Below are 23,502 nucleotides of genomic sequence, written 5' to 3'. Positions count from 1 at the left end.
CGGCAATATAAATATACGATAGACTTATCGTATATAGGCCTTAAACTCTCTCTCTCTCTCTCGATCGCTACGTGTCTCACTAGAATGGGTATATACGTACACACTCAGACGAAAAAGAAGAAGAAGAAGGAGAAATAAAGCCTGTTTCGGGAGCGAAAATTTGCATTTACGCGCAAGCGTTGGGCGTATCTTCTACTGTTCCAGGCCCGACGATTGAAACGAATATTCTACAAACGCGGGGACTTTGTGCCTTTCATTCGCCCCCTGTACCCAATACGTGCAGGAATGGTCTGCGTCGCGAACACAAAAAAAGGGTAATCGAGAGGCGCGCCCGAAAAAATCGTTATCGGTTAGATTTTAAATTTAGTCTGGTCCCAGGATAACTTTTATACGTATAGGTATTTGCACGAGTAATCTATAGTTTACTTTAGCTGAATAAAGCCAATTTCGTGCATATATATATATAATCGGCCACAACGCCACAAGCGGACGGTTATAAATTAACGGGGAAAGATCACGTTATAGGTATTTCATCGGTGTAATTACATTTGAAAGCTACAGAGAGAGAGAGAGATAAATGATCCTTGTCCCATATACGTTAATTTTGAATTTTGATGATTACATAGCATGCATAAAGTGTTACTAAATACAAGTATTTGAAAGTGCAGAGGTATACGGAGGGCAAAGCGGTAAATGCAGAGCCAACGAGACTCTGTATATGATAGACTCCATTGGCCGGCTAATTGATTTAAAGCCCGTGAGAAAATAGCTGGACGCCGATGCACGCGTGTGTACACGCGACGAAACAGGGAGTCGGAGAGAGAAATGTGTGAAAATACGTATATACGCGTGCACCGATGGACCTGTATGACATCACACGCGGTTATAGCGGTTATACATATACACGAGAATATAGAAGGAGGCGCAACAAACAACAACGTGTACCTACCTACGCAGCTTTTGGCATCGGGGGGCACGTCAAAGTGCCAATCTGTGCGTGGACTCGGCCGCGGGTCTCTCTCTTTTACTTCCCATCGCTCGCTGATTCCCTCCGGCTCACGCCCCCCCCCCCCGGCATTAATGCAATTTCTCGGCCCGGCACAGGGTGTATTTTGTGCCATGTGTCTCCGTATCCTCCATATACATTATATACATGTACAGGCAAAAGTCCCGTAGTAATTCGCTTAGCGCCGTAATATCGCACTCCTGCGTACGTCCCCTTTATTCTGTGTATCTACCATATTCGTATATGTACGTCCCGTCTCTTTGTACAACAACTGATGACAATGTCAAATGGAAAGCGATACATTCCGCGTGATTTTACCTGCCTGATCCGGGATTTAGGGTACTTTCTCCTCTCCCCATAACTTTACCCCCCATAAATATCACGTGCAAGTGCGTGGCCTTTTTTTTTCCTTTTTCTCGAAGCTCTAATTGTCCGGGCTTTTGTTTTTTTGTTCAGAGTCCTCGCCAAATATACGCGCCGTAGCGGTTCACGGTCTCCGTACTTGTTGAACCCAGCCCGAAGCAACAGTTGGCTCTTCGGGTCCTTCCTCCCCTCCCCAAATCTCACCCTCCTGCTCTTATGGCCCTTGGTTCATTGTACGCCGTTGTCCACAGAGTGATTTTTCTTTTCCTTTTTTTTCCATTTCCTTTCCTTCGATACAACATCTGACATTTTGTACAAAAAAAAAAAAAAAAAAAAATCAAAATGATCCATCGATTAAATATATATTGTTGATCATCACAGAGTCGCTGTCACACATAATGTACACCCAATAGCAACATCGCAGGGCAAAAAAACTCGTCCGTCCAATTGGCGATCTTATATTTTGCCACCATAATATAATTATGTGATACCAAAGTTGACGTACGCACAGTAAGGTGTACATCGGATTATATAAGCTGTACACACTTTCAACGATATATTTTAACGACTAAGATGTATATATATATATACATATACAGGAAGGTAGTTATACATATATAGATGGGGGTACAATATAATAGCTGCAGGATAGTCGCGTGCACCTAATTGCCCCTTAACGAACTCTCGAAACTCGTGTCGCTTGTCCTAGCCCCATCCATCCTTACACTATACACGGGTGTACATATAGTTTGATTTAAGCAACTCCACCGTCAGAGGCAAGACGAGCTTTCCCCGCCCCTCATTTCACACATTTCCCTTACCTTATAAATTAAATTATTGTCAACCAGACGCCCGTGTTTCTCTCTCTCTCTCTCTCTTCCCTCTTTGGTCCACACCCTCTATATTTATATGTACAACACGCAGATAGATAGATAGATAGATAGAGAGGGAGAGTTAGTTTAGTTGCGTCTTCGTTCTCTCCCACTCTCTCTACCTGGTGTATCTCTACACGAGCACACAATGGGGGTGATCACTCGTCAACTTTGCCCCTTGTTCTCCTCGTAATCAATTTTCTCGAGTTTGATAAGATTTTCACGGCTCCCTCTCTCCCTCTCTCTGTATTCGCTCGAACGCTGTGCTGATCGAATCACACATCATCTATACGTATATAATATCACTTCATACGGGTATACACGGTATAGGTATAAATAGGGGCTCATACCTTCCAATCGTTGATGAAAAATTCTCACGGACAAGGGTATATCTTTTTTAACTAAATTTGTTTTTTTTTTTCTCTTTATCCCCCCCCCCACCCCTCACTCTCACTCGTTTTACCATATTTATATCACCTTTTGACAATTAATATACGATACGTGAGCGATGGATGGAATGAGAGAGAGAGAGAGAGGGGGTGGGGGTTGAAGAGTGCGTATGTGTGCCTCGGTACATACGCGCTGGCGATTTTGCGATTGACGGGGGGGACTCTACGTGTACATCGAACCCAAGTGGCTTTGATAAAGTGACCTCCTCCTATGTGGTTTCGTCGATTCATCGGCCCTCGTTAGCGCGGCTTTATAAACGTCACTGGTCATCACGGGCCTCGTGCTCTTGACAATCGTTGGATCTCGCCTCGGTGTAATTATACACACACACACACACCCGTCCAAGGTAAAAATACACAACATAACGGCTAAGGGAAAAACCTTGTAGTAAACCTCTCCCTTTTTTTTTTTTTTCCTCCTCGAGAGAGATTTGTTTTTTGTTGTTGATTCATTTTTCTTTGCGGAGCTTTCAAAGCACGAGTAAGCTTTTCCCCCCCCACCCCACCCCTTTGAATCGGATCACCTTTTCCGTAAAACCGAAACGTTTGCTCGGAACATTCAATAATAGCCATACAGGGGGGGTTTGCGCATATTGCAAACAAAAAACAGGGATGGATTTATTTTTTCGTCATGCCATCTGTACTCGAGGACGGTCCATGTGATTGCCATCAGTGCGCAACTGTATATATAACGTAGACGCTTATAGGAGGTATTGGGGTGGTAAAGCTGTGCGGCAAACAAGCTCCCACCATCGGTCGTTCTTTCGGTAATTACTCGAGCCGAGTACAGAAGAGGAAAAGGAGGAAGGAGAAAGTCAACGCATCAGGGGGAGATAAAAAGGAAAAGAAGGGAGTAGATTGAACGGGGGCGAGTCGTTGCTAAAAGCCAGGAGCGCAGGCATCGGGGGCTCTATAAGTGGCGCTGGAGAATGGAACCTTTCAGGCTGCCGGGAGAGGAGCGTAATGCCTTGGCCCACGCTCAATTGAGAAAGAGACAGATCGTTCGGAACAAGTGGAAGAGAGAGAGTGACGAGCTGTCGGTGGGGGGAGGGAAAGGAGCCTCTTAGGAAATGCTGATTGACTTCCTCCTCTTTTCACCACATTTTTTCTATCTACGGGTGCAGTTTTCTATTTTTTTTTTTTTTTTTTTTTTTTTTTTTTTTTTTTTTTTTTTTTTTTTTTTGAAAACCACGCGTTCGACGGTGTCAATTAATTTACCAACCACGAGCTCATTGTTATGGATGTCTCGCGCCAAGGCTATGCGAGAAATGAAGGAGGAAAAAAGTTGTCCTCGATCTATACGTATAGAGAGAGTGGGCGGTAAATTAAAAGTGTCGGGGCCGCGGGAGTGACGAGTAACGGGGAGTTTCGACAAAGGCCGACGGTACGTATAGAAACGGGCTTTTAAGCGCACCCGGGGAGCTCGTAATTGATACGGCTAATTGCACTCGCGCCTCTTGAATCTTAATTATATCGAGAGATTTTCTTTTTCTTTTTTTCTTTTTTTCTTTCTTTTTTTTTTTCTCTCTTCCCTTTTGGTGATTCGCGATGCGCACCTTTCGCCCTGATTTTTCAAACGAACGAGCGAGCCGATCGGTTCAACTTTTTTTTTTTTCTTCTCCTACCAACAATGCCAAAAAACCATCGCTGTGTACGATAAAAAGTTAAAGGAGATACGCTTTTGTGCATAAGTGTTCATCAGTAAACTGTACAATTTATTCCAGCCTCCGATATTCCGCGAAACTCGGTCTTGTCCCAGGTGTGGGTGGATATTTTTTAAGGTATATGGATGGATTATTTGAACGATCGAGCCTTTCGGCGTAAAAGTACCGGAAACTCCGGGGGAGCGTGAAATCGCTCGCGCGAAAAGGCAAGTAAATCTTGAGCCCCGCCCATAAATATACGTTTCAAGCTCCAACGAGTACGCATCTTTTTTTCTCTTCTTTTCGTTCTCTTTTTTTCCACAACGAAATTAGATGTACAATAGAAAATTATTGAAAATCGATCGATTGAAAAAAAAAAAAAAAAAAAAAAAAAACATGTACGTGTGTTAACAGGCGGGGGAAGTAGATAATGGCCGGGGAACAGTGGAGCGGCTGGCTGCAGCGCTGTCGCGAGTCACGAAGCCTCGTCCTCGTGATCGTCGCCATAGCTCTGCTGCTCGACAACATGCTCCTGACAACTGTTGGTAAGTTAATATAATCACGCAATTGGGAGTTGGAAAATTGATGTTTTTTTTTTTTTGTACGAGTACTTTTAAGGAAAACGCAAAACTTTGGAGCTTAGCCACCATCCGGGGGTCAAAGCGATCGCGGAAAGAACAACTTTTAACGACCGATTTCCCAAAAGTTTTCTGCCTCTAATCGGCAAAAGCGAGCCGAGGGTGGAAAAAAAAAAAGGATGGAAATCGGAAACCGAGGAGCGCAATTAGTCGACCCCTGTAAATATACGCTGGCGAGAGAGCTTAAGACGACGATTGTCTCAACGAGTTCTCGGGTTGTCTTTGGAAAAAGCGTCTCATTTTGTCACCGGGTGGGCAGTGTACTTTCACAAGTGGGCGACAAAAAGCTCGATTAATTAAAATCCCTCCTTTATTACCACGTACATTATACATATATCTTTCGGTACCAAGTGACGTGGGGTTTTATTTTTGCCGCGTATATTATATATCATACACGCCGATCCTAAAAAGTCCTTACCGATCGGCGTTCGAGTGACGATTTTTTGCAAGATGATTTAAGAAAGAAAAAAAAAAAACCTCTTCCGACGAACGGAAGATCATAGGTATACTCTTTTATACATCGCCCGCGCAACTATCCTCAATAAGAGGGGTGGGGTTGCCTTTCTTTCCCTTTCCGCGTTTCCACTCGGCGAAGCGCAAAAAGGACGCGCTAAGCTGAAAAATGTCCTGCATGCGCCTGGTGCGACGAGGTTTACTTGTATTGTAACTCGTGGTGGTGGGTCGAGCGCTCAACTCTTAAATGTTGACTGAAACCAGTTTTATCGAATAGGTAAATATGTGCGACTACGAGCATTTTGTGGCGTCAGACGGGCTTTTGCGATTTATTGCCAATATAACAACGAATTCAAGGGAAGGGACACATTTTTAAGGCGCTATACGCTTGTCTGCTGGAGCGATGAAATTGGGAATGGTATTATTATGGTATATTATGCGCCATAGAATATCTTTGGGCGTTCGGAATCCTTTTTTTTTTTTTTTTTTTTTTTTTTTGAGCTCGAGAGACGATACACCACCTCTGTACGTAGGTAAGTAAGTACCTATACCTACAGGGAGTAAAGAAGAAAAAAAAAAAAGTTGCGGAAGATTTGCCAAGATTGGAGTAAGTACTTATATCGAAAAATATCCCGAGTATCCCCGCGAGAGTTCCACGTCGTACTGGATACTTGAATTTAATTATGCCTCCGCATGATTCCCTCAGACCTTTTTTTTTTCTTTTTTTAAGCTGCAGAATTTAATGAAAAAAAAAAATCCTTCATTTCAAACTCCCATTAAAGTTTTTAATCATTATCTTATTCCTTGGACTTTACCATTAAATTGACGTACCCATACATGTCCCAGTATTTTTGTCGATAGCTTTCAACAACGTATAATTATTTTTACTTGCTCAATGACCTTGAATGCGTAAAAAAGAAAAAAAAAAAAAAAAAAAAATAGCCCGTAAAGAAGAAAAGTTAAACAGTATAGAGTGTCGATAAAAAACGATCGAGTAGAGGCCGCGGGAGGGGGGTGGGGGTGGTAATTAAAAAGGAAAGCAGGACAGGTGTCTCTCTAATAGCCGGAGAAGAAGAGTATACTTACAAAGGAAGAAAGAAAGCACACGTGCAACCTGCGTACAAGTAGGATAAGAGAGTACATAGTACAATATGTATATATATATACAGCCGGGGAAGAGAGGAAACCAGGAAAGGCACTTCCGGGCAAAGTAGCCGTCCTCGTGCACGGGGGTTGGCGCGGGAGGGAGGGGGGGGGGGAAATAATCGCACGCGTCCCTTTGCGGGTGGACCTTATTCGTTTTTCCAGCTTTTAACTTTTCAGCTCGTCTATAACCGCCGTGCGGGGTATGATGTTTAATTCAAGAGGCGAGACCGGTAACATATGGTCGGCCCACACGTCAGCGCGCCGTACATATATACGTGTATACGCGGTGGAGTCTCTCGGCAATCCGGATAAGTGGTCATGCATTTATGGAGCCAACGCCACTCCCCCGCCCCCCCCCCTTCGTCGGGAGACCGGGAAGAGAGAGTGTTTTTATTTATCATATACATACGTGTGCTCACGCGTGTTTATATATATATATACTTAGTTTCACCTACGATATCAACGTAATGTCGTATATACCTAATAGGAGATGCACGTTGATTCGTTGTCTTTGGTCTTTCCGTCGCTTCGTTTTTAAATTTTTCAATGACATTTTTGATGATACTTCATGCGCTCGAGCAACGATATACCTTGCGCGTTTATACGAATGGCATTTTTGGGTCAAAGCTGTCATCAAATTAATCAAACTTGAACTGTATATGTTTAATATTATTGTACAAGCATCCGCGTGATAATATACAAGTGCAAAAGTACTTGTAAACAAAAACAAATAAGAAAAAGAAAACGACAATAGATACAATGTTTAATAAATGTAAAGAAAGGAAGAAAAAAAAAAAAAAATGGTGTTTGGAGGTGCTGGGATTTGAACCCAGGACTTTCAGCATGCGAAGCAGACACTCTACCACTGAGTTACACCCCCAAGATACGCTCGGTAGGTCACAGAGCCATTCTTGAGGCACTGGCTCCCTCGGCGCTCGGCTTTTTTACATCGGAGTCGGGCGTCGGCGCGAAGAACAAAAACGTTCGATGATAATTAAGATGATACTTGTTTGCAGTTCCCATAATCCCGGAGTTCATCTACGACATGAGACATCCGAACGCCACCTTGAGCCAGCACCTCGACGAGGCCGTTCATCACGGGCCAACGACGACTACCCCACCGACGACACCCGGATGCTCCTGCGCCCCGAACAACTCCAACAACTCGCCCCTTGAGTTCATCCTGTCCACACCCCCCACCGACATCGGTTTGTTTGTTTGTTTTTTTTTTTTTTTTTTTTTTTTTTTTTTTTTCACTGCAGTCTTACCTATCGTACAACCATTATATATAATATGAATGACAATTAAAAAAAAAAAAAAAAAACCAACGAGCTCATCGTCACTTTAACGGTTCGAAGAAACCACGACGATCAACCAAACAGCGGTAGATTTGCTGGAGCGGAAGGAGAGGCACAAGGAACTGCTCGAGGAGACGGTGGCCGTCGGCATAATGTTCGCCTCCAAGGCCTTCGTACAACTCTTGGCCAACCCGATAGTGGGGCCCCTTACGCACAAGTACGCACATATTAGAATATTTTATTATTTTTTCAAACGAGAACCATTACATAATAGACACTTGCGTATTATTTTTATGTATATATGAATGTCCGCAGGATCGGCTACAGCATACCGATGTTCGCCGGTTTCGTCATAATGTTCATCTCCACCTTGATATTCGCCTTCGGCCGGACTTACGGGATACTGTTTCTAGCTCGGGCCCTCCAGGGTATCGGCTCCTCGTGCTCCAGCGTTTCCGGTACGTATACATTATATTATATACATGTGTGTGATGTGTGTAACGGCATATATGCATCGGCTCGATCGTCAACCGATCTTGGACGGTTCGCGTATAGGTATGGGCATGCTGGCGGATCGGTATCAGGACGACAAGGAGCGAGGAAACGCCATGGGAATAGCACTGGGTGGATTGGCCCTGGGCGTGCTCATCGGGCCGCCCTTTGGTGGCATCATGTACGAATTCGTCGGCAAGACCGCGCCCTTTCTCATTCTATCGGGCCTGGCTCTCGGCGACGGAGGTCCGTACTGCTGCTCCTATACTAAGCTGTTGTTGTTTTTTTTTTTTTTTTTTTTTTTTTCTCTCAATTATACGTATAGCTGTTGTTTTTCAAACTTTCAGTCCTTCAGTTGCTGATGCTACAGCCATCTGTCACCTACACGGAAGCCGAACCTCCGACCCTGAAGTCACTGGTTACCGATCCTTACATCATCCTCGCTGCAGGTATATTGTATTATTTAGCCCCGCAAAATATTACAATTCACCATGTGTATAATAACACATGCAATTAGGTGCAATAACATTCGCCAACATGGGAATCGCGATGCTGGAGCCGAGTCTGCCGATCTGGATGATGGACACGATGAGCGCGAGCAGGTGGAAACAGGGCGCAACGTTTTTACCAGCTAGCATAAGCTATCTCATTGGCACGAATCTTTTCGGGCCCTTGGGACACAAGATGGGAAGGTACAACGATCATGTGGTCCCTATCCTTATGATCGGTATTAATTTCACTTTGCGTTGTTTCCAGATGGCTGGCCGCCCTCATCGGTCTCATCGTCATCGGCATCTGTTTGATGTGTGTAAGTTGACGATGAGTATATATATATACCAATATTTTTTTTTTTTCCCTCTTCAAGCTATGGTTTTAAAATTGATGCGTCGAATGCAGATACCCCTGGCGAAGAGCATCGACGACCTGATAATACCAAACGCCGGTCTGGGCTTCGCCATAGGCATGGTGGACAGTTCTATGATGCCCGAGCTCGGTTACCTCGTCGACATAAGGCACTCGGCGGTTTACGGCAGCGTCTACGCGATCGGCGACGTTGCTTTTTGCCTTGGCTTTGCCATCGGTACGCATATATACCTACGCGTTCCTACAATTTTAGTTTATATCAATACGTCAATGTCGCGAATGATGTATATATTATAATATTTTACCGATTTTCGTTTCAGGACCGGCGTTGAGTGGGACTCTGGTTAACACCATAGGTTTCGAGTGGATGCTCTTTGGAATAGCTATTTTGAATTTCATTTACGCGCCGTTCATGTACTTTTTGAAGGCCCCGCCGACAAAGGAGGAGAAAAAGGTACGATAAGTATTCCAACGGATCGATAAAATCTACATCGATTAGACATATCTTTGTGATCGATCTTGTTTTTTTTTTTTTTTTTTTTTTTATTAATTATATATTTTGTTCTTTTTACAGTCGTTGATCGTAGGGGACAAGTCGTCGGTTCGTTACGTGAGCTACGAGAACGAAGAGGATGAGCACGAGTAAATCTGTTTGTTTGGATCGGTACGTCTGCCAGTACATATTTGAACGAGTCTTGTTTTTACATTTCTTTTTTTTTTTTTTTTTTTTGTCATTTATGCATATTTTATACATACGCAACTACTATCCGTACTCCTTGCGAGTGGGCGCACTTTTGGGCATCTTCGATGCAATATCCATACAGATCCTCATTGGAAATTCTTACAGATTTTGGTACAAGTATATTATATGTTATAATAGATTAACGTCCTGGCAGACAATGTCTGGTTACGAATACTATCGAGGGATCGGCTGTGTGGGTGATGTGTAACGCTCATCTCGTAACTTAGTTTTTGTTGAAAGAGAAAGTTTTACCGAACGTTGATTATGAGATGATACTCTTACAGATTTTTAATTAGTTGTAAGTATCCGATAAACTGATGCCAAAAAATAATACTTATTGCCAGCTCATTTTCAACAAACATTAAGTATATTTAACTATTCTTTTTCGAATCTACAAATAAGTATATAAATGTTTTTTTTTTTTTTTTTTTTTTTTTTTTTTTTTTTTTTGTTTATTCCTTTCCATCTCGAAGTAGCAACTGTGGATAACAATGTATATTTGATTTTTTGGAATCTCCATTAAACACCCTTGGAGTATTAAAAATATTTTACTCGTTTTACAAACTCGGTGTTACCTGTACGCTTACGTTATTGATGAAACTTACTTACAATGAATATAATTATAGTAAATAAACAAGTTTTGCTCTAAAGCAGCGTTGTGTGGGAGTAAAATAAATTCATGAATAACAGGAGAAAAAAAAAAAAAAAAACATTTAGGAGAGATCGCGAACTGTAGGAAATTTGTTTTGGTCTTACAAAAGTACCATTGACCATGTAGAATACACTCAACTACATAATTATGTGTTATTGTATATACACATAAGATGTACACATTGTTCGAAATTATATACCTGGCATATCGCAATGCAAAATGTCCGCTTATGTGGAGGCCAAACTGATGATGAACATGACTCGCTTAAATCACGTATTTTGTAGTTTTTCAAGTAGGTACCTCGTTGTAGGTGCTTTGCTTGAAAAATGTACAAAAATCGAGGTTTCAGCGAATAAAGTATTAAACTGCGAGTATCAAGTCAAGAAAATCAAGTTCTGAAAAAAGGCACCATTATTGATACTACCTCTACCAATACAAAAAGAAAAAAAAAAATCACAGAAAAACCGTGCTATAGAGACAACTAAAAAAAAAAAAAAAAAATTGACAGTTCATCAGAGCTGTTAAAAAAGCTATCCCGATTTCTGACAAATTTTCAGGAGAGTCGCATTTTTCATTTTTAACTTCGAAATTCGTTTATTGGAGAACCGCCCGGTTTGAGTTCCTTGAATGGCTGCAGGGAAAACGAGCGTTAAAGCGATCGGGAAGGCATGAAGGTGTTCTCGCTCATCGGATCTGATTGCGTTACTTAAAATTTGAACAAATGTATGCATTAATGGCGACTCCTCCACTTTTCAACCGATCAAGACCTTAAAAAAATAAAATAAAACAAATTAAATAGTCTGAAACATCCGTACGCATGAGTTTCGAAAGTGGGTGTTGTTAAAACGTATATATGTACTCGTTCGAATAATAATCGATTAAAAAATAATAATTCATGTGTATTGAAAATTATATTTCGATGAGGGTGCGGTCGGATGTTTCCGATATGGACTTGGAATAAAAGATATAAAACAGATATTTATTTATCTCTCGGAGCGTATGACGAATCAACAATGATCCTGAGAAACTTAAAAATAGAGGATTTGCAGCGGGAAACTCTAGGGCTGGACTTTTGGGAAAAAGAAAGTTAAAAAAAATTATAAAAATGTCTCTCGCGCTAAATTCGTAGAAGCAATACTCGAGTTGTAGAAAATTAAAATAGAAGCAAAATACTCAATATAATTACAAGAAAGTTTGATGCGTGTTTAAAAAATATATAAAAAATTCAAAAAAAAAATTACATGTGTCGTTGTTGGTCTGTAGTTGAAGAAAAAAAAAAAAAAAAAATTCTGTCGTGTATTTATTCTGAAAAAGTGTTAGAGATAGGAATGTGTCTCGACGTGAAAGTTTGCAATAATTTTTTTCGCGTTTCGTTCATTCAGATCCTGAGCTACTGTAACAGTCGTATAACGTGTGCTTTACTTCGTATTATATATGTATATGTATGTATGTATACTTACTCAAAAAAACTAGATTATAAGAGCAACTATCGTAGTACTTTGCTTACCATTAATTTTACCGTTCAGTACTGCAACGAGAGACTAAAAAAAAAAAAAAAAAATTAAGATCAACAAAACACCATTGAAATCCAAAAGGGAATAACAATTTCGAATGAAAAATAAAAGAAAAAGTATGGGAAAAAAAGAAACTACAGCATTCCGTTGCAAATCCATTGAAAAAAATAGGAGCGTGACAAGGCGCGCCTACTCCCGGAACGATAAGTGAGTCAATTCGATCATCGCTGATTCGTCAAACGATACCGAGACGGAGACAAAACCAAACAAACAAACGACGAATAATTACTCTTGTAAACGAACGACAAGAAACGAAAACAAAACACGAAACTCGGAGCCGGTAGTTGTACGGAGTGAAACCTGCGTAAGGTTTGAAAGATGAAACATAATATATGTGTGTCGCTTGAAAATCACACGAGAGAAATCAAATTACTGTAACCATCGTGTTTTTCTCTCGGATTGTGCAAATGTAACAAATTTAACATTAATTATCAAAAATAATTGAAGGTTTTTTTTTTCTTCATTACTATTCGAATGGATTTGAAAGAATTGTAAACAAAAAAAAAAAATACTTTACTTCAATATATTGACTATTTAACCGTGGGTGTAAGCTATTTACAATTTATTTTTTAAGTCCTGATCATACATAGAGTGCGATCTCGATCGGAGTGACCGAGTGTCTGTGTGAGTATCGTATAGGGATGATATTAATAAAATAATAAAAGAGATAATAATTACGTATATAGTTGTTGCGTTCGGAAACGAATACAGTAAAACGCGTATGTTAAGGCTTGAAAAATCGAATTGCCAAATCAATCAGTCGATGAAATTTTATGAAACGTAAATTTGTCGACAGCGAAGTCGGCGAATCTTCGACCGGAATACAACGAAATATCATTTTATTTTAGCTGTAAATTTTGTAACTTTTACCATATAATATCTACATGTGTAAAACCGTAACGATTGACAAATTGTTATCATTTTCAAAATCATTTTGCATTCGGTAACAACAAAATAAAAAGAAAAAAAAAAAAAGATATATGAAACTATCGATTTTTAAAAGCAATATAAAGCAAAAAATATGCGTGAATCGCAAAAATGTTAAATGGATTATTCAATAACGCCTGTAAAAACTGTATTATTATATAACAATAATTTGCTGTTATCGTTAACAAAGACACAAAAGTAATTGAAACTAAAAAATGTTATTGTTGGTGTGGTGACGAGGATTCAGCTTGTTTTTGTTTCCATATTTTTTATATTTTGAAGGATTTTTGTAAACTGATTCGAAGAAAATTAGTGACTCGATGAGGGCTGCCATTGTGAACAGAGACAATAAGCAATGAATCACACAAAAAAAAAATCCCTTGCTTACTCTTAAAAAAACAAGACTTACCATAATGTGTACAGAGGTATACTGTACTGTTAACAAAAAAAAAAAAAAAAAAAAAAAGTTATATGTAGATATATTTATGTGTACTTGTAAGAATCAATTCAAGACAATAATAATACCTGAATTTGGTCTTTGAAGAGAGGAAAGCAGAAAAAAATTACAAATCAACTTGGATGAAAATTTTTTAAAAGTTGAGCCGCAAATACTGAAGTATTCGACGTCAAGTATACTTGTTGTAAAATGATAATACGATACAGCTGGTGTATGGGTCCGATAAAAATGTACTTTATCATCGTTAATAAATAATTTGTATGAGGGAACAAATAACGAAGATACGAGTTTAAACAAATTTATTCCGACTTCGAGTTTCGTAAAGATCAGTGAGTTGACGTAATTTGACACGAGCAGGTTGATGGGATGATTTATTCTATAAGAGAATAAAACAAACAAAAGTACCGAGTTAATAGATGAATGAGGAATCTGCAACGACGGAGAACAAAATGTACAGCTTACATAAGCAAACAAATTTCAATCGAATTTACTTAGTGTACATGTAAAAGTGTGTGTACAATTCAAATAAAGTTCATTTACTCCTCAAGTCAGTAGATTATAATAAATTGGGTTCTGAATTTCCATCTGCAATGCATATTACATACATACATTAATTTATTTATTACTATTATTTTTTTTTTTTCGAATTATGTATGAATTTATAATGATACCTATTACATAAAATAATTTAGTAATGAAAGAATGATACATACTTATAAAACTATTCGTAAGAAAATTCTTTTTATGGATCAAATAGCAACAAGTCGGTTTCTACATTATCAGTCTTAAATAGTTAAATAAACTTATTAGTTTTAAAAGTAAATTGTTTTATTATTTTTTTTATTGTTAAAATTAATTGGTGTTGTTTTGTGTACATAAATAAACAATATTATCGACATGATAAGAATAACATTTATTATTGTTTCTCATTAATAAAAAAACATCATCTATAATCCAACTGTTTGTAGTTCAAGTTAATGCTATTATTTACTAGTTATTTTAAGTCCTTTGTGATGAATATACAAATTTCACTCATAACTTTTAAAGTTTTATTTTTTTTGCAAACTGCATTAGAAAAAAACATCGAATTAGAATTTTACTGACATAGTTTTTAACCACTTTTTGCCACTTCAACTGAGAACGCAGTTTATATAGGACTCTGTAGTCTAAATAAGTGCTGTGAAAAAAATTTATTTACAAACACGCATGATATTTTCATCCCAGTTCTCAAAGCACTTAATTAGTAAAAAAACTACTCATTTATTATTGAAACACGCCCGTTATACATATACAACATCTGTTTCTTTCCTTTTTCACATTGTTATTGATAAGTAATCGGATTTCACAGTTAATTTCGAAATTTTGAATAAAATTTTAAGTTAAATAACAATTATGCAATCAAACATAGTAAATTATTTTTTTTTATTTTTTTTTTTTTAAATCATACGCTTGTAAAACTTTATGAAATAAAGTAGTTTTTTTTTTTCGATGAAAATTTATCTAAAACTTTATTTATACGGCATCATCTATACATAAACTTCTCGAAATTTTTGGTTTTTTTTTCTCGCTATTGTAAACCCAACCTGCCAAAACAGAAATAAAAAAAATCAGACATGTAAGTATAAAAATAGTTTATAAAGGGCCAAAATCATGCTTTTTCAGTTCGCACCGTAATAATAAAAACCTAATACTAGTCATGGAAGGAATATATACTTGTAAAGTATCGTACAAATATGTGTTCCTTTGCTATCACAATTAGAAGTAAATGAGCCTAGCGTCTTCTGGATTTTGATCCACCGGGCAGTATGGGCATTTCAACCTGGAAGTGAATTTTCTTTAAAAAGTGTTTTCGCTATCAAAGCGCTTGAACTACTTCTTACTGAACGACTTACTTGTTGGCATTGGTCAATTTATTCAAAGCATCACGTGAAATAACGTGACCACAAACAAGCTTCATTGGTGGATTATTTTCCGTGCTCTGCTGTCTCAAGATTGGACATGCAAATACAGAGTGGTAGCGCCCTTGCTTTCCCAAATCAATTTCAATCTGCAAACAGAATATTTATATTATATCTAATGCTACAAGAAACAGAAAAATAATTCTACTACCGCTAGAGATTGTCTTACAGGAAGTTCGTCTTTTCCACTCCAGATGCCAGACACTTGTCGTTGTTGCATAACTTGTTTTATATTCAGTAGAGCAGGAAGCGCCGTGATTCCAGCTGTTATGCTAAAAGTAAAATAAATTTTGTTAATTTTTTATACTAGTATCTTTTGATGTACACGTAAAATGCACAGTAATCTTTACCACACGGATAATGGACTGTCGACGCTTAGTCCTAATAGCGTGCACGCTTCCTTTGTAAAAACATCATGAATATCAAGCCACAGAGTGGGATCTAGTAAATGACTGTAAGGAGATAATTGAATTCCGTTTGGTAAGTACAGTAGTGTACCCATGAGAGATTGAACTTCTTTTTCGTGTCTACTGACAAATTGTGTCAAATGTTTTCGCGCATAGTCTATTGCTTCCCTTTGCTTACTTGGTCCTTGCTGTACCAATCTGATAAATTGTAACCTATGTAATTTGAATTCTAAGGAAGAATTCTGAAAATAAAAATGTTTTCATAACTTTTGTTCCTGTTGCTTGTAAACTACCACTATCATATGATCAATGAGAATGACATACTTGTGCAATGAGTGCTTCTCGGTGCTTTGATGCCCATTCCAAAGCTGGTTCTAAATTTTTTTGCTTCAGGCAATCGAGTATGTGATTTAATTCCGTGAATGGTTCTTTTCTACCCTCGTCAGTCTTGATTCCAGCTTCCTGAAATAAACCAACACAAAAATGAAATAGCTAATTGCCGAATCGAAAGTTTGAAACAAAATTAAAAAAAAAAAAAACAATTACTGCAGCCAACTCATCGGCAATGTCCAGCATTCCTTGGCGATAAAAATGCTGACAAATGACCTGATTGAGTAGATGTGTTTTTTCTGCCCCAGAGAAGACATCCTCTCTACTTGTGCTGGCAAAGTCTGCTATAAAATTTCTGTCTATTGCTTTTCCTACCTTGGAAACCGTACTGTGCAACTCCCGATGATCTGTTGCCAATCTGTGAACTGTATCCCTTGCTTTGGTCATTGCTTGCTTCAAGATTTGCAATTGCTCCGACGTCAGTTCATGATCTGGTGGTGCTAAACGACAACAAAAACAATAACAAAATAGGTATGAAGAAGATGCACAAGTTTTTCCTTATCTAGTACTTAGCAGTACCACAACAGCTGACAAGGAAAATAGAACGAAGATCCTTTCATTTAACCACTCAAAGCACTCAATTGTCATCAATTGCCTGGTAGGTACAATTAACCTTGTGAAAAATGTATATAGCTCTCTTATATCTCGACAAGGTAAACCTAGAACTTTGCCCACAAAAGTCACAAGTATAGACAGTTGTGTTGTAGGAGCTAATGCCTCCAAAGGCCTTTGTTTTGATGTGCGTTTGAGCGCAAAAAAAAAAAAAAAAAAAGAGCGAGAGAGTGAAAGAAGACAAAGAATGGCGCACTTGATCAAGTATAAATAACAAGGTACACAACTCAATTTACCTTCCTCAAGTTCTTTTTTTAACGACTCTATGTGATTGACAAGATCCCTGAGAGTTGTGTCCGCGTGATCGTTGATCGCCCCAAATTTGGAAAGGACCTTGTCGACTTCGCGCTCGACGGCAGTGCAGGCCTCCATTGTTGTCTCTCTGCTGCACTGTGTTATTATTTTATCCGCTGCTCCAAGACTCCTAAATGCACTCGCTCTCTCTTCTTCCTCGTCCTTTTGGCTCTGCATATATGTGAGCAACGGTCCACGACTGCACGCAAACCGCTGATCTTCAGCTTCTGAACAATCTGCACTTGCTATATTGCTGTGTGTTATTTTTTTTTTCCTCTCTCTCGCTGATGGTTGCTGTCTACTTGTTTGCCCCCTCCGCGCGTGCACAGCGCAGCAGCAGCAGCTGACGTCAAAGTCACAGGGTTGCCAGATTGGTCAACTCTATACACTTATATAGATCAATTTTTTTTTTTCATTCATACTTTTTTTTTATTATTTGCTTGATAGAGCCTAACGAAGAAGTTTTCAATAATATTAATAAGCTTCATCAGATTTTTGTAACAATAATTGTAATGATTAAAGATTTATTGTGTTTTTTTTTTATTGAATATTTAGTGTACATTGTGTGTGACAAATAAAAGGAACAGTTAGCAATTTTTTTTTTTTTTTCATCTATTCATTTGTTTGACGCTTGTAGAGCTGATAAGTTTAACAAATTTCAACTCAAATATCTTATGCAACAATGTTTGCAAAACAATATCAAAAACAATCAGTATCCAAATAAAAATCAGTTTTCAAATAAATATCCTACAACACTTCACATTTATTCCTTAACAATAATAACGTTTCAGAAGCTTTGATATGACTGGTTGAAGATCAACGATTTATGGTTCAACATCCACTCGTACGATGAAACGGTGATCTATTACTGCTTACATCATCTGAGCAAAATAAAATTCTTACATTTCGTAAATTATATCCTGATGATTTAGTAATAATACATCATTGGTTAACTTATGTACAAGACAGCAGGTGACGCAATTTACGCAAACGGATTGCTTTGCTGTAAACAAAAGAAAATGGAAAAATTGTTTATTGTTTATTGATTATTGATTGGAGGCATATCACACACATAAATGGAGTTTAGGCAAGGGAAAACATCTATTGTGGTTTGAATTGCACAAAAGATACATTTCAATCCTAACCCAGTGAAAATTAGTATTCAAAATATTCTCACCCACTCTCTGCCGATCAACAGTATTGTCTCATTTTTCAAAACAGGTCCTATCAGAGGGTTCATTTGTGCCATATAGCAGCACAGCCAGCTAAAAAAATAAAACAAACATTGATTAAAATTATCTTGTTTGAAACTACAGTTAGCCCAGCACGATTCAATCAAGTATAGGTAATGGGTACTTACAATAACCAGCAAGTAAAGGCTGTGAGCATCAAAATAACTTGCAAAATCCTAAAAATAAACAGATACTCAATCAAACGAGCCTTAATACTCATAAAGACGCAACGCTCGTAGAGTCAAAAGACAAATCAATGAAAATAACACCCAGAGATTCTCCTGAAGCTTACCCCTTGTTTGGGCCAGCAGGCACGAGGAACGGCAGTACTACGCCCACCACGCCCCAAAGAGCTGTGAAGAAGAGTACTGGGAAGAACGCGGCTCCCATTTTTTGGCTAGTCAAGGACAACTTCGGGGAGAGAAAAAAAAGAGGCAAACTGGACCCAATATTAATTTTTGATCACGTATATCGCTCTGGAGCGACAAGGGTGTCTGCTCTACTGTCACATGACGATTGTTATCGAAGCGCGTGCGCTTCCCCTACTTTGCCGCTTTGCGTGTATGCTTATCGTTTGGTCGTTTCGACTGTTCGATCTTCGATTCAACATAACATGTGCGCGATATTTCGAGGTATTGGGATTTAAAGATTTGAACATTTTTTACTCTCTGCTTCAAATATTTATAGATGAGTATAGTACCACAATTATGCATAAGAATCTTGGGACGTTGTTGTTATCGGACAATCTTTTGCAGCTTCTAAACATTCACCTCGTCTCCTCTTCATATAGATTTACAAAGGTAATTAGCGCTTCAGCCAAGTTCGAATGCAATGTTTTATACTTTTGTTTTTGTAACTTGTACTTCCTTAATGTTTTGAAAAATTGTATAATAAAACTAAATATGTATTTTTATGTTATTGTGGAATGGGCCAACCGAGTGACCGACCAAACAATAAAGAATATAATGTACTTATTATTCTGGATGTTAAAAATACTTTTTGAAATAATTAATAAGCATTAAAATCGTGAATTAAATTTCTTTTTATTCAACCCAACGCAGTCAAATTTTTCACAATAGATAAATACAGTTAGATTAATCTTTAAAAATTCAACAATTAAGTTGATTAACTCTAACCATAATAAAATAATCAAATTAAAAAAATAGATTTTTAATAAATAAGATTAGCCTTAAATTATCACTGAATCGTTCGTGATTATTTAAAATATCTCGTCTCAGTGGCATCTTAATAATCAAAACTTACTGATAAAATACAAGAAAAATTAAATTAATCTTTAATAAATACTGAATTAAGTCTTATCTTGATGTTACTTGCAATTATCACAATTTATAGAAAACGTTAATTTTGTTTTTTCTTTTTCTTGTTTTCTCCAAACTCGATCTCGCTGGCGCGTCTCCTCCGCCCGCCATCGAACACTCACCTACTTTTTTGGCAATTTTATTGATCTGCGATCTGTTCAACTGTTTCATTTTATCCACAGGGAAGCACGCATTGGCTTTCGAATTTCCCATTGAATCTGTACTCACATTCATGGCCGAATCCAATGTATCTGAAAGTCCCGTGAGATTCTCCAGTATGTCTGTAAAAAAATGATTACAAAAACCGGTAAACAAATGAATAAAACTTGCACTGCATTATTTAGAGTCAATTTAATAGTCAATTTTTATACTAGTTAAATCAAGAGTCTCCGCCGTTAGATCTATTTCGTCATCATTCAAAAAGCTGTCTCTACTAAATAAGTGTTGCCTGACGTTTGATAAATTTCTCATGACCAGTTGATTTGGCGTACAGTTTTGTTTACGGGATATCGGAGTCTTGTACATGATGGACCATTCGGTACGCATCATGCGACCTTTTTGAATGTAAGGCATCAAGACCGACACGTCCGACTCGTTTCTCGGAACCGTATTGGCCGGTTGTATCGACAGTGGCTGTTTGTAACTTTTTACTAATAACATATAATTGTTAAATTACACTCTGTCACGACTTAATTGTAGAATTAATTAAGAAAAAACTAATTCACCTGAGTAAGGAGTTCTTATGTATGTCATTGTCTTTTGGTCGAAAGGAAGCCCATGAATACTTGAAGGGAAACTTAATCCGTGATCTAAAAGTTCAAACGATTAACTAAGTTTCAATTCATTAAATTTTGGTTAAAATGATAATGCGTGTACTTTTATGGATTGATTTACTCAGCCCTTTTACTGATTGACTAGTTGATGTATTCATGCTGATTGAGTTGTTAATTATAGTTGAAAGTATGGGAAGTAATCTCTTGACGATTTTAAATACTATTTCGCATCTGTTTATTACTCGAAGTTGTTCAGGAGCTGTAGCCTTTTTGGGAAGAAATTTTTTCGACGCTTTATCAGCTTCATAGATGCCTATGATGAAATACAGTTGTGGTTGATGGATTGATTTGGAAAAATAATATATTTGACTAAATAATACTCTACCCGATTTTAGCTCGCGAATAATCATTAGCGTTTGTTTATCCACATTTTCTTGACCAATGTCTTCAATTGTAGCAGTGATTTGTGTGGCCAGTGATAAAGCTCTTTGAACCAAGACTTGTACTTGAGATTCAGTTATATCTTCTCTGTTATCCAAACAATCATACATTGCGCTGATTCGTTGTTGCAAATCATCTTGAACAATCTAAAGAGTTCTTACATTAGAGTATTTTTTTCTTTTAAACTAAAATAATTTTTTTTCTTACCTCACAGTAAGCTACTGGATCTATAATGACATTAACTGTGGCATGAAATTTATTCATTTCTTGTTGCCATTGCACAGTCAAGAGTTTGACACATGCACGCATTTCCTCGTTGTCAGGATGCAAATAAAAGGCCGTGATAGAAGGGATCAATTCCATTTCCAACGATTCAAAGCTAGCTAGGCAATTTTTTATTTTGGCAGCTCCTGTGAAGTTAATAATCTTATTTACATTGATGACATCATGGAAAATAAGAAAAAAATATTGATTGTTCTTACGGTTTTTGTCCCTACAACACGCTATAGCAAACTTTCCAATCTGAACAGACTTATCAGATAATTGATCAAATTCTTCGATAGAAACGTTCAAATCTGTATTGGATCTTTCGCTTGCACTTAAAGACGATCCGCAAGTTTTAATTAATTTTTTTAAAGCACCAAAAGGATCACTGAAAACTTCCATTACAAGTGTAAGGACCGAGAGATTAATTTTACGCTCTAATCTGTACAAGGCGTCAGTCAATGTGTTCATGAATAAATTATTCATTGTTGGATCTGAAGGATTAGAACGCAGTTGCGTTTTTAAATTTTCAAATTCTGTCAAAATGGTTTGGCACGTTCCACTTATAGCTTCGAAATTGTATGGCTGACAGACTTGAGCTATCGACATAGCATGTGCAAATACATCTTCGATTCCAAGCCACAGAGCGTCACACTCCTTGATCTGCTCCTCTTGTGTTTTGATGTGCATATTAGCAATAATATCTAGTACTAAATCAATCCTATAAATAAATATAATGTTCTATTTATTTCTACCTTTTTAAATTGATTGAAAACGCTTATATTTACTATTTTACCTGTAAACAAAGTTATTTTCTTCTTCCAAACGTTCATCTTCCACAGAAGGCAAAGGAGTTTCCAAGACATTTATGATTGCTTCAAAGCAGAAGCACATCCTCTCACATGTGTATTTTTTACATGCCTAAAAGACGTACAAGTATTTGTTTTTAGTCAGCATAAAAATTTTCAGAACATACTGAACTTACATAATTAGGTGCATTCATTTGATGTTGTTCTTTTATAACTTGGACCAACATACTGAAGGACATGTACAATTGGCAACAGAACAAGGCTAACTTTTCTGACAGAAGATTTGATATCAAATTTTTCCTGTACAGCTGTAAAAGGCAAAACAAATCAGCAATTGATGTACCCAATTCCTAAAACAAACAAATACATGTACAAAATTAAATTACGATAATGAACGACATTTACTGGCAATCTGTATTACTTTGATGTTCTGTAAATCTTCTATCTCACAAGCGTTTCCCATATCTTTGACATAACTTAGACATTCTTCAAGACTTTGTTTCAAAGAAATAACTTCGGTTTCTTCCAGATTTTCCAACAACAATCCAAAGTTTTCAATCAATTTGGTAAATAAAGTCTTATCAACCTGATTTTTTACTTCATGATCCTAAAATAGTACAAAAGGCTGCAGTAAATGAAAATTGAAAAAAATTATCTGCATAAAAAATCTAATGAATTCTCAAGTACTTTTTGGTCAAAGTCTACAGCACAGAAATCTTCGATAATAGACGTGATCTTTTTCTGCATATCTTGGTAAGTGTCAGCATTTTCTTTTGATGCACATTCAAATTTTTCAGCTAGCCTATTTAGCTGGTCCAAAACGAGTTTGCTCAGTAAAATCATCTCTGTCGAATCCTCAGAATCGTAAAATACTAGCTTCGATAATTTATCGATCTGTAATTGATTATTATTTTGCATCAATACACGTCAAAAGAAGATCGCATAGAAAACGAATGCTAGTCGCAGGATTTACTTTTATGAAAAATCGTCAAGAAATCGCGAGCATTGACGAATTAGGGAATTTGTAAAATATTTAAGTATCTCCAAAATAATTACCTGCTCTTCAATGGGATGGAAAATCTTTAACATTTTCTTCGTTTTTAATGACATTTTCGCTTATTTTACTACCGCCGTAAATTGTCAACGCGTCAACGTCGATGCGGCAAAATCTAATTGAATACGACCGTTTACAAAACACTACTACCAAACAAGATAACTTCATCAGTTATTCAGTTTAATTCAGATCAGATGAAAGTGTGTGCCCACTATGTCGGTAATACGGGTTCTGTCGTACCAATGACCGCCAGTGACAGAAAATTGTATTACCGACATTCAACAATAGGTAAGTGCGATCCCTACTATGTTGACTGCAATGCACGCTCGCGCTCTACAAATGCTGCAGCATGAATTAGCACCCTCATCGACTG

At 37.7% G+C, this 23,502-nt stretch overlaps 4 protein-coding genes and 1 non-coding gene across 12 annotated transcripts; 1 reads left to right on the top strand and 4 right to left on the bottom strand.

Annotated features, from left to right (window-relative positions):
* The first annotated feature begins 4,753 nt into the window (after positions 1-4,753).
* Positions 4,754-13,153, top strand: Vmat (Vesicular monoamine transporter). Of its 3 annotated transcripts, none has more exons than XM_089589638.1 (11): positions 4,754-4,878; positions 7,587-7,778; positions 7,953-8,085; positions 8,184-8,326; positions 8,424-8,606; positions 8,708-8,809; positions 8,878-9,052; positions 9,117-9,168; positions 9,258-9,441; positions 9,545-9,678; positions 9,799-13,153. In XM_089589638.1, exons 1-11 carry the CDS (start codon positions 4,764-4,766, stop codon positions 9,868-9,870), a joined length of 1,485 nt encoding a protein of 494 aa, XP_089445764.1. In that variant the 5' UTR covers positions 4,754-4,763; the 3' UTR covers positions 9,871-13,153. The 3 variants fall into 3 exon arrangements, with proteins under 3 accessions (XP_089445764.1, XP_089445763.1, XP_089445765.1); XM_089589637.1 differs by having other exon boundaries at positions 7,929-8,085; XM_089589639.1 differs by lacking the exon at positions 9,799-13,153 and having other exon boundaries at positions 7,929-8,085; positions 9,545-9,687.
* Positions 7,379-7,450, bottom strand: TRNAA-CGC (transfer RNA alanine (anticodon CGC)). Its single transcript has one exon. It is a non-coding gene; the product is annotated as a tRNA-Ala (tRNA).
* A 1,848-nt stretch (positions 13,154-15,001) lies between the features above and the next one.
* Sou (required for meiotic nuclear division 5 protein souji) lies at positions 15,002-17,503 on the bottom strand. 6 transcript variants are annotated; one of them, XR_016292868.1, is made up of 8 exons: positions 17,180-17,503; positions 16,488-16,771; positions 16,266-16,403; positions 15,885-16,183; positions 15,704-15,806; positions 15,469-15,623; positions 15,246-15,410; positions 15,002-15,159 (listed from the first exon to the last, which is right to left on the bottom strand). XR_016292868.1 is itself a non-coding variant. In XM_089589358.1 (8 exons), the coding sequence occupies exons 1-7, from the start codon at positions 17,412-17,414 to the stop codon at positions 15,332-15,334; spliced, it is 1,293 nt and encodes a 430-aa protein (XP_089445484.1). In that variant the 5' UTR covers positions 17,415-17,503; the 3' UTR covers positions 15,002-15,159; positions 15,306-15,331. The 6 variants fall into 6 exon arrangements, 5 of the variants coding, with proteins under 5 accessions (XP_089445484.1, XP_014213776.1, XP_014213777.1 ...); XM_089589358.1 differs by having other exon boundaries at positions 15,306-15,410; XM_014358290.3 differs by having other exon boundaries at positions 15,002-15,410.
* A 295-nt stretch (positions 17,504-17,798) lies between these two features.
* On the bottom strand, positions 17,799-18,996 carry LOC106643250 (Vacuolar H[+] ATPase M9.7 subunit a). The gene is made up of 4 exons (XM_014358305.3): positions 18,762-18,996; positions 18,598-18,645; positions 18,415-18,502; positions 17,799-18,240 (listed from the first exon to the last, which is right to left on the bottom strand). Exons 1-4 carry the CDS (start codon positions 18,857-18,859, stop codon positions 18,220-18,222), a joined length of 255 nt encoding a protein of 84 aa, XP_014213791.1. The 5' UTR covers positions 18,860-18,996; the 3' UTR covers positions 17,799-18,219.
* Positions 18,997-19,696: 700 nt separating this feature from the next.
* On the bottom strand, positions 19,697-23,240 carry Spt (Spitting Image). The gene is made up of 12 exons (XM_089589580.1): positions 23,132-23,240; positions 22,763-22,969; positions 22,497-22,682; positions 22,252-22,425; positions 22,063-22,187; positions 21,485-21,987; positions 21,210-21,412; positions 20,947-21,148; positions 20,665-20,874; positions 20,514-20,597; positions 20,160-20,438; positions 19,697-20,069 (listed from the first exon to the last, which is right to left on the bottom strand). Exons 1-12 carry the CDS (start codon positions 23,183-23,185, stop codon positions 19,810-19,812), a joined length of 2,487 nt encoding a protein of 828 aa, XP_089445706.1. The 5' UTR covers positions 23,186-23,240; the 3' UTR covers positions 19,697-19,809.
* Positions 23,241-23,502: the final 262 nt, after the last annotated feature.

This window comes from Copidosoma floridanum, unplaced genomic scaffold, assembly GCF_036245765.1.
Source record: "Copidosoma floridanum isolate Cflo_tuat_1 unplaced genomic scaffold, Cflo_Japanese_pri ptg000009l, whole genome shotgun sequence".
NCBI classification, from domain to species: Eukaryota; Metazoa; Arthropoda; class Insecta; order Hymenoptera; family Encyrtidae; genus Copidosoma; species Copidosoma floridanum.
This window is presented reverse-complemented; position numbering and strand designations above follow the sequence as displayed.

Bases quoted from the DNA above. Each gene is read 5' to 3' on its own strand.
- Vmat (XM_089589637.1), top strand. From the start codon at position 4,764: ATGGCCGGGGAACAGTGGAGCGGCTGGCTGCAGCGCTGTCGCGAGTCA. The intron at 4,879-7,586 runs GTAAGTTAATAT...ACTTGTTTGCAG, and splicing joins CATGCTCCTGACAACTGTTG to TTCCCATAATCCCGGAGTTC. The intron at 9,169-9,257 runs GTAAGTTGACGA...CGTCGAATGCAG, and splicing joins TCGGCATCTGTTTGATGTGT to ATACCCCTGGCGAAGAGCAT.
- LOC106643250 (XM_014358305.3), bottom strand. From the start codon at position 18,859: ATGGGAGCCGCGTTCTTCCCAGTACTCTTCTTCACAGCTCTTTGGGGC. The intron at 18,646-18,761 runs GTAAGCTTCAGG...GTTTATTTTTAG, and splicing joins CCTGCTGGCCCAAACAAGGG to GATTTTGCAAGTTATTTTGA. The intron at 18,241-18,414 runs GTGAGAATATTT...TTTTGTTTACAG, and splicing joins TGTTGATCGGCAGAGAGTGG to CAAAGCAATCCGTTTGCGTA.
- Spt (XM_089589580.1), bottom strand. From the start codon at position 23,185: ATGTCATTAAAAACGAAGAAAATGTTAAAGATTTTCCATCCCATTGAA. The intron at 20,875-20,946 runs GTAGAGTATTAT...ATTTCATCATAG, and splicing joins TATTCGCGAGCTAAAATCGG to GCATCTATGAAGCTGATAAA. The intron at 20,439-20,513 runs GTGAATTAGTTT...ATATGTTATTAG, and splicing joins CATAAGAACTCCTTACTCAG to TAAAAAGTTACAAACAGCCA.
- Sou (XM_014358290.3), bottom strand. From the start codon at position 17,414: ATGCAGAGCCAAAAGGACGAGGAAGAAGAGAGAGCGAGTGCATTTAGG. The intron at 15,624-15,703 runs GTAAGACAATCT...TTCTGTTTGCAG, and splicing joins GTGGAAAAGACGAACTTCCT to ATTGAAATTGATTTGGGAAA. The intron at 15,411-15,468 runs GTAAGTCGTTCA...CACTTTTTAAAG, and splicing joins AAATTGACCAATGCCAACAA to AAAATTCACTTCCAGGTTGA.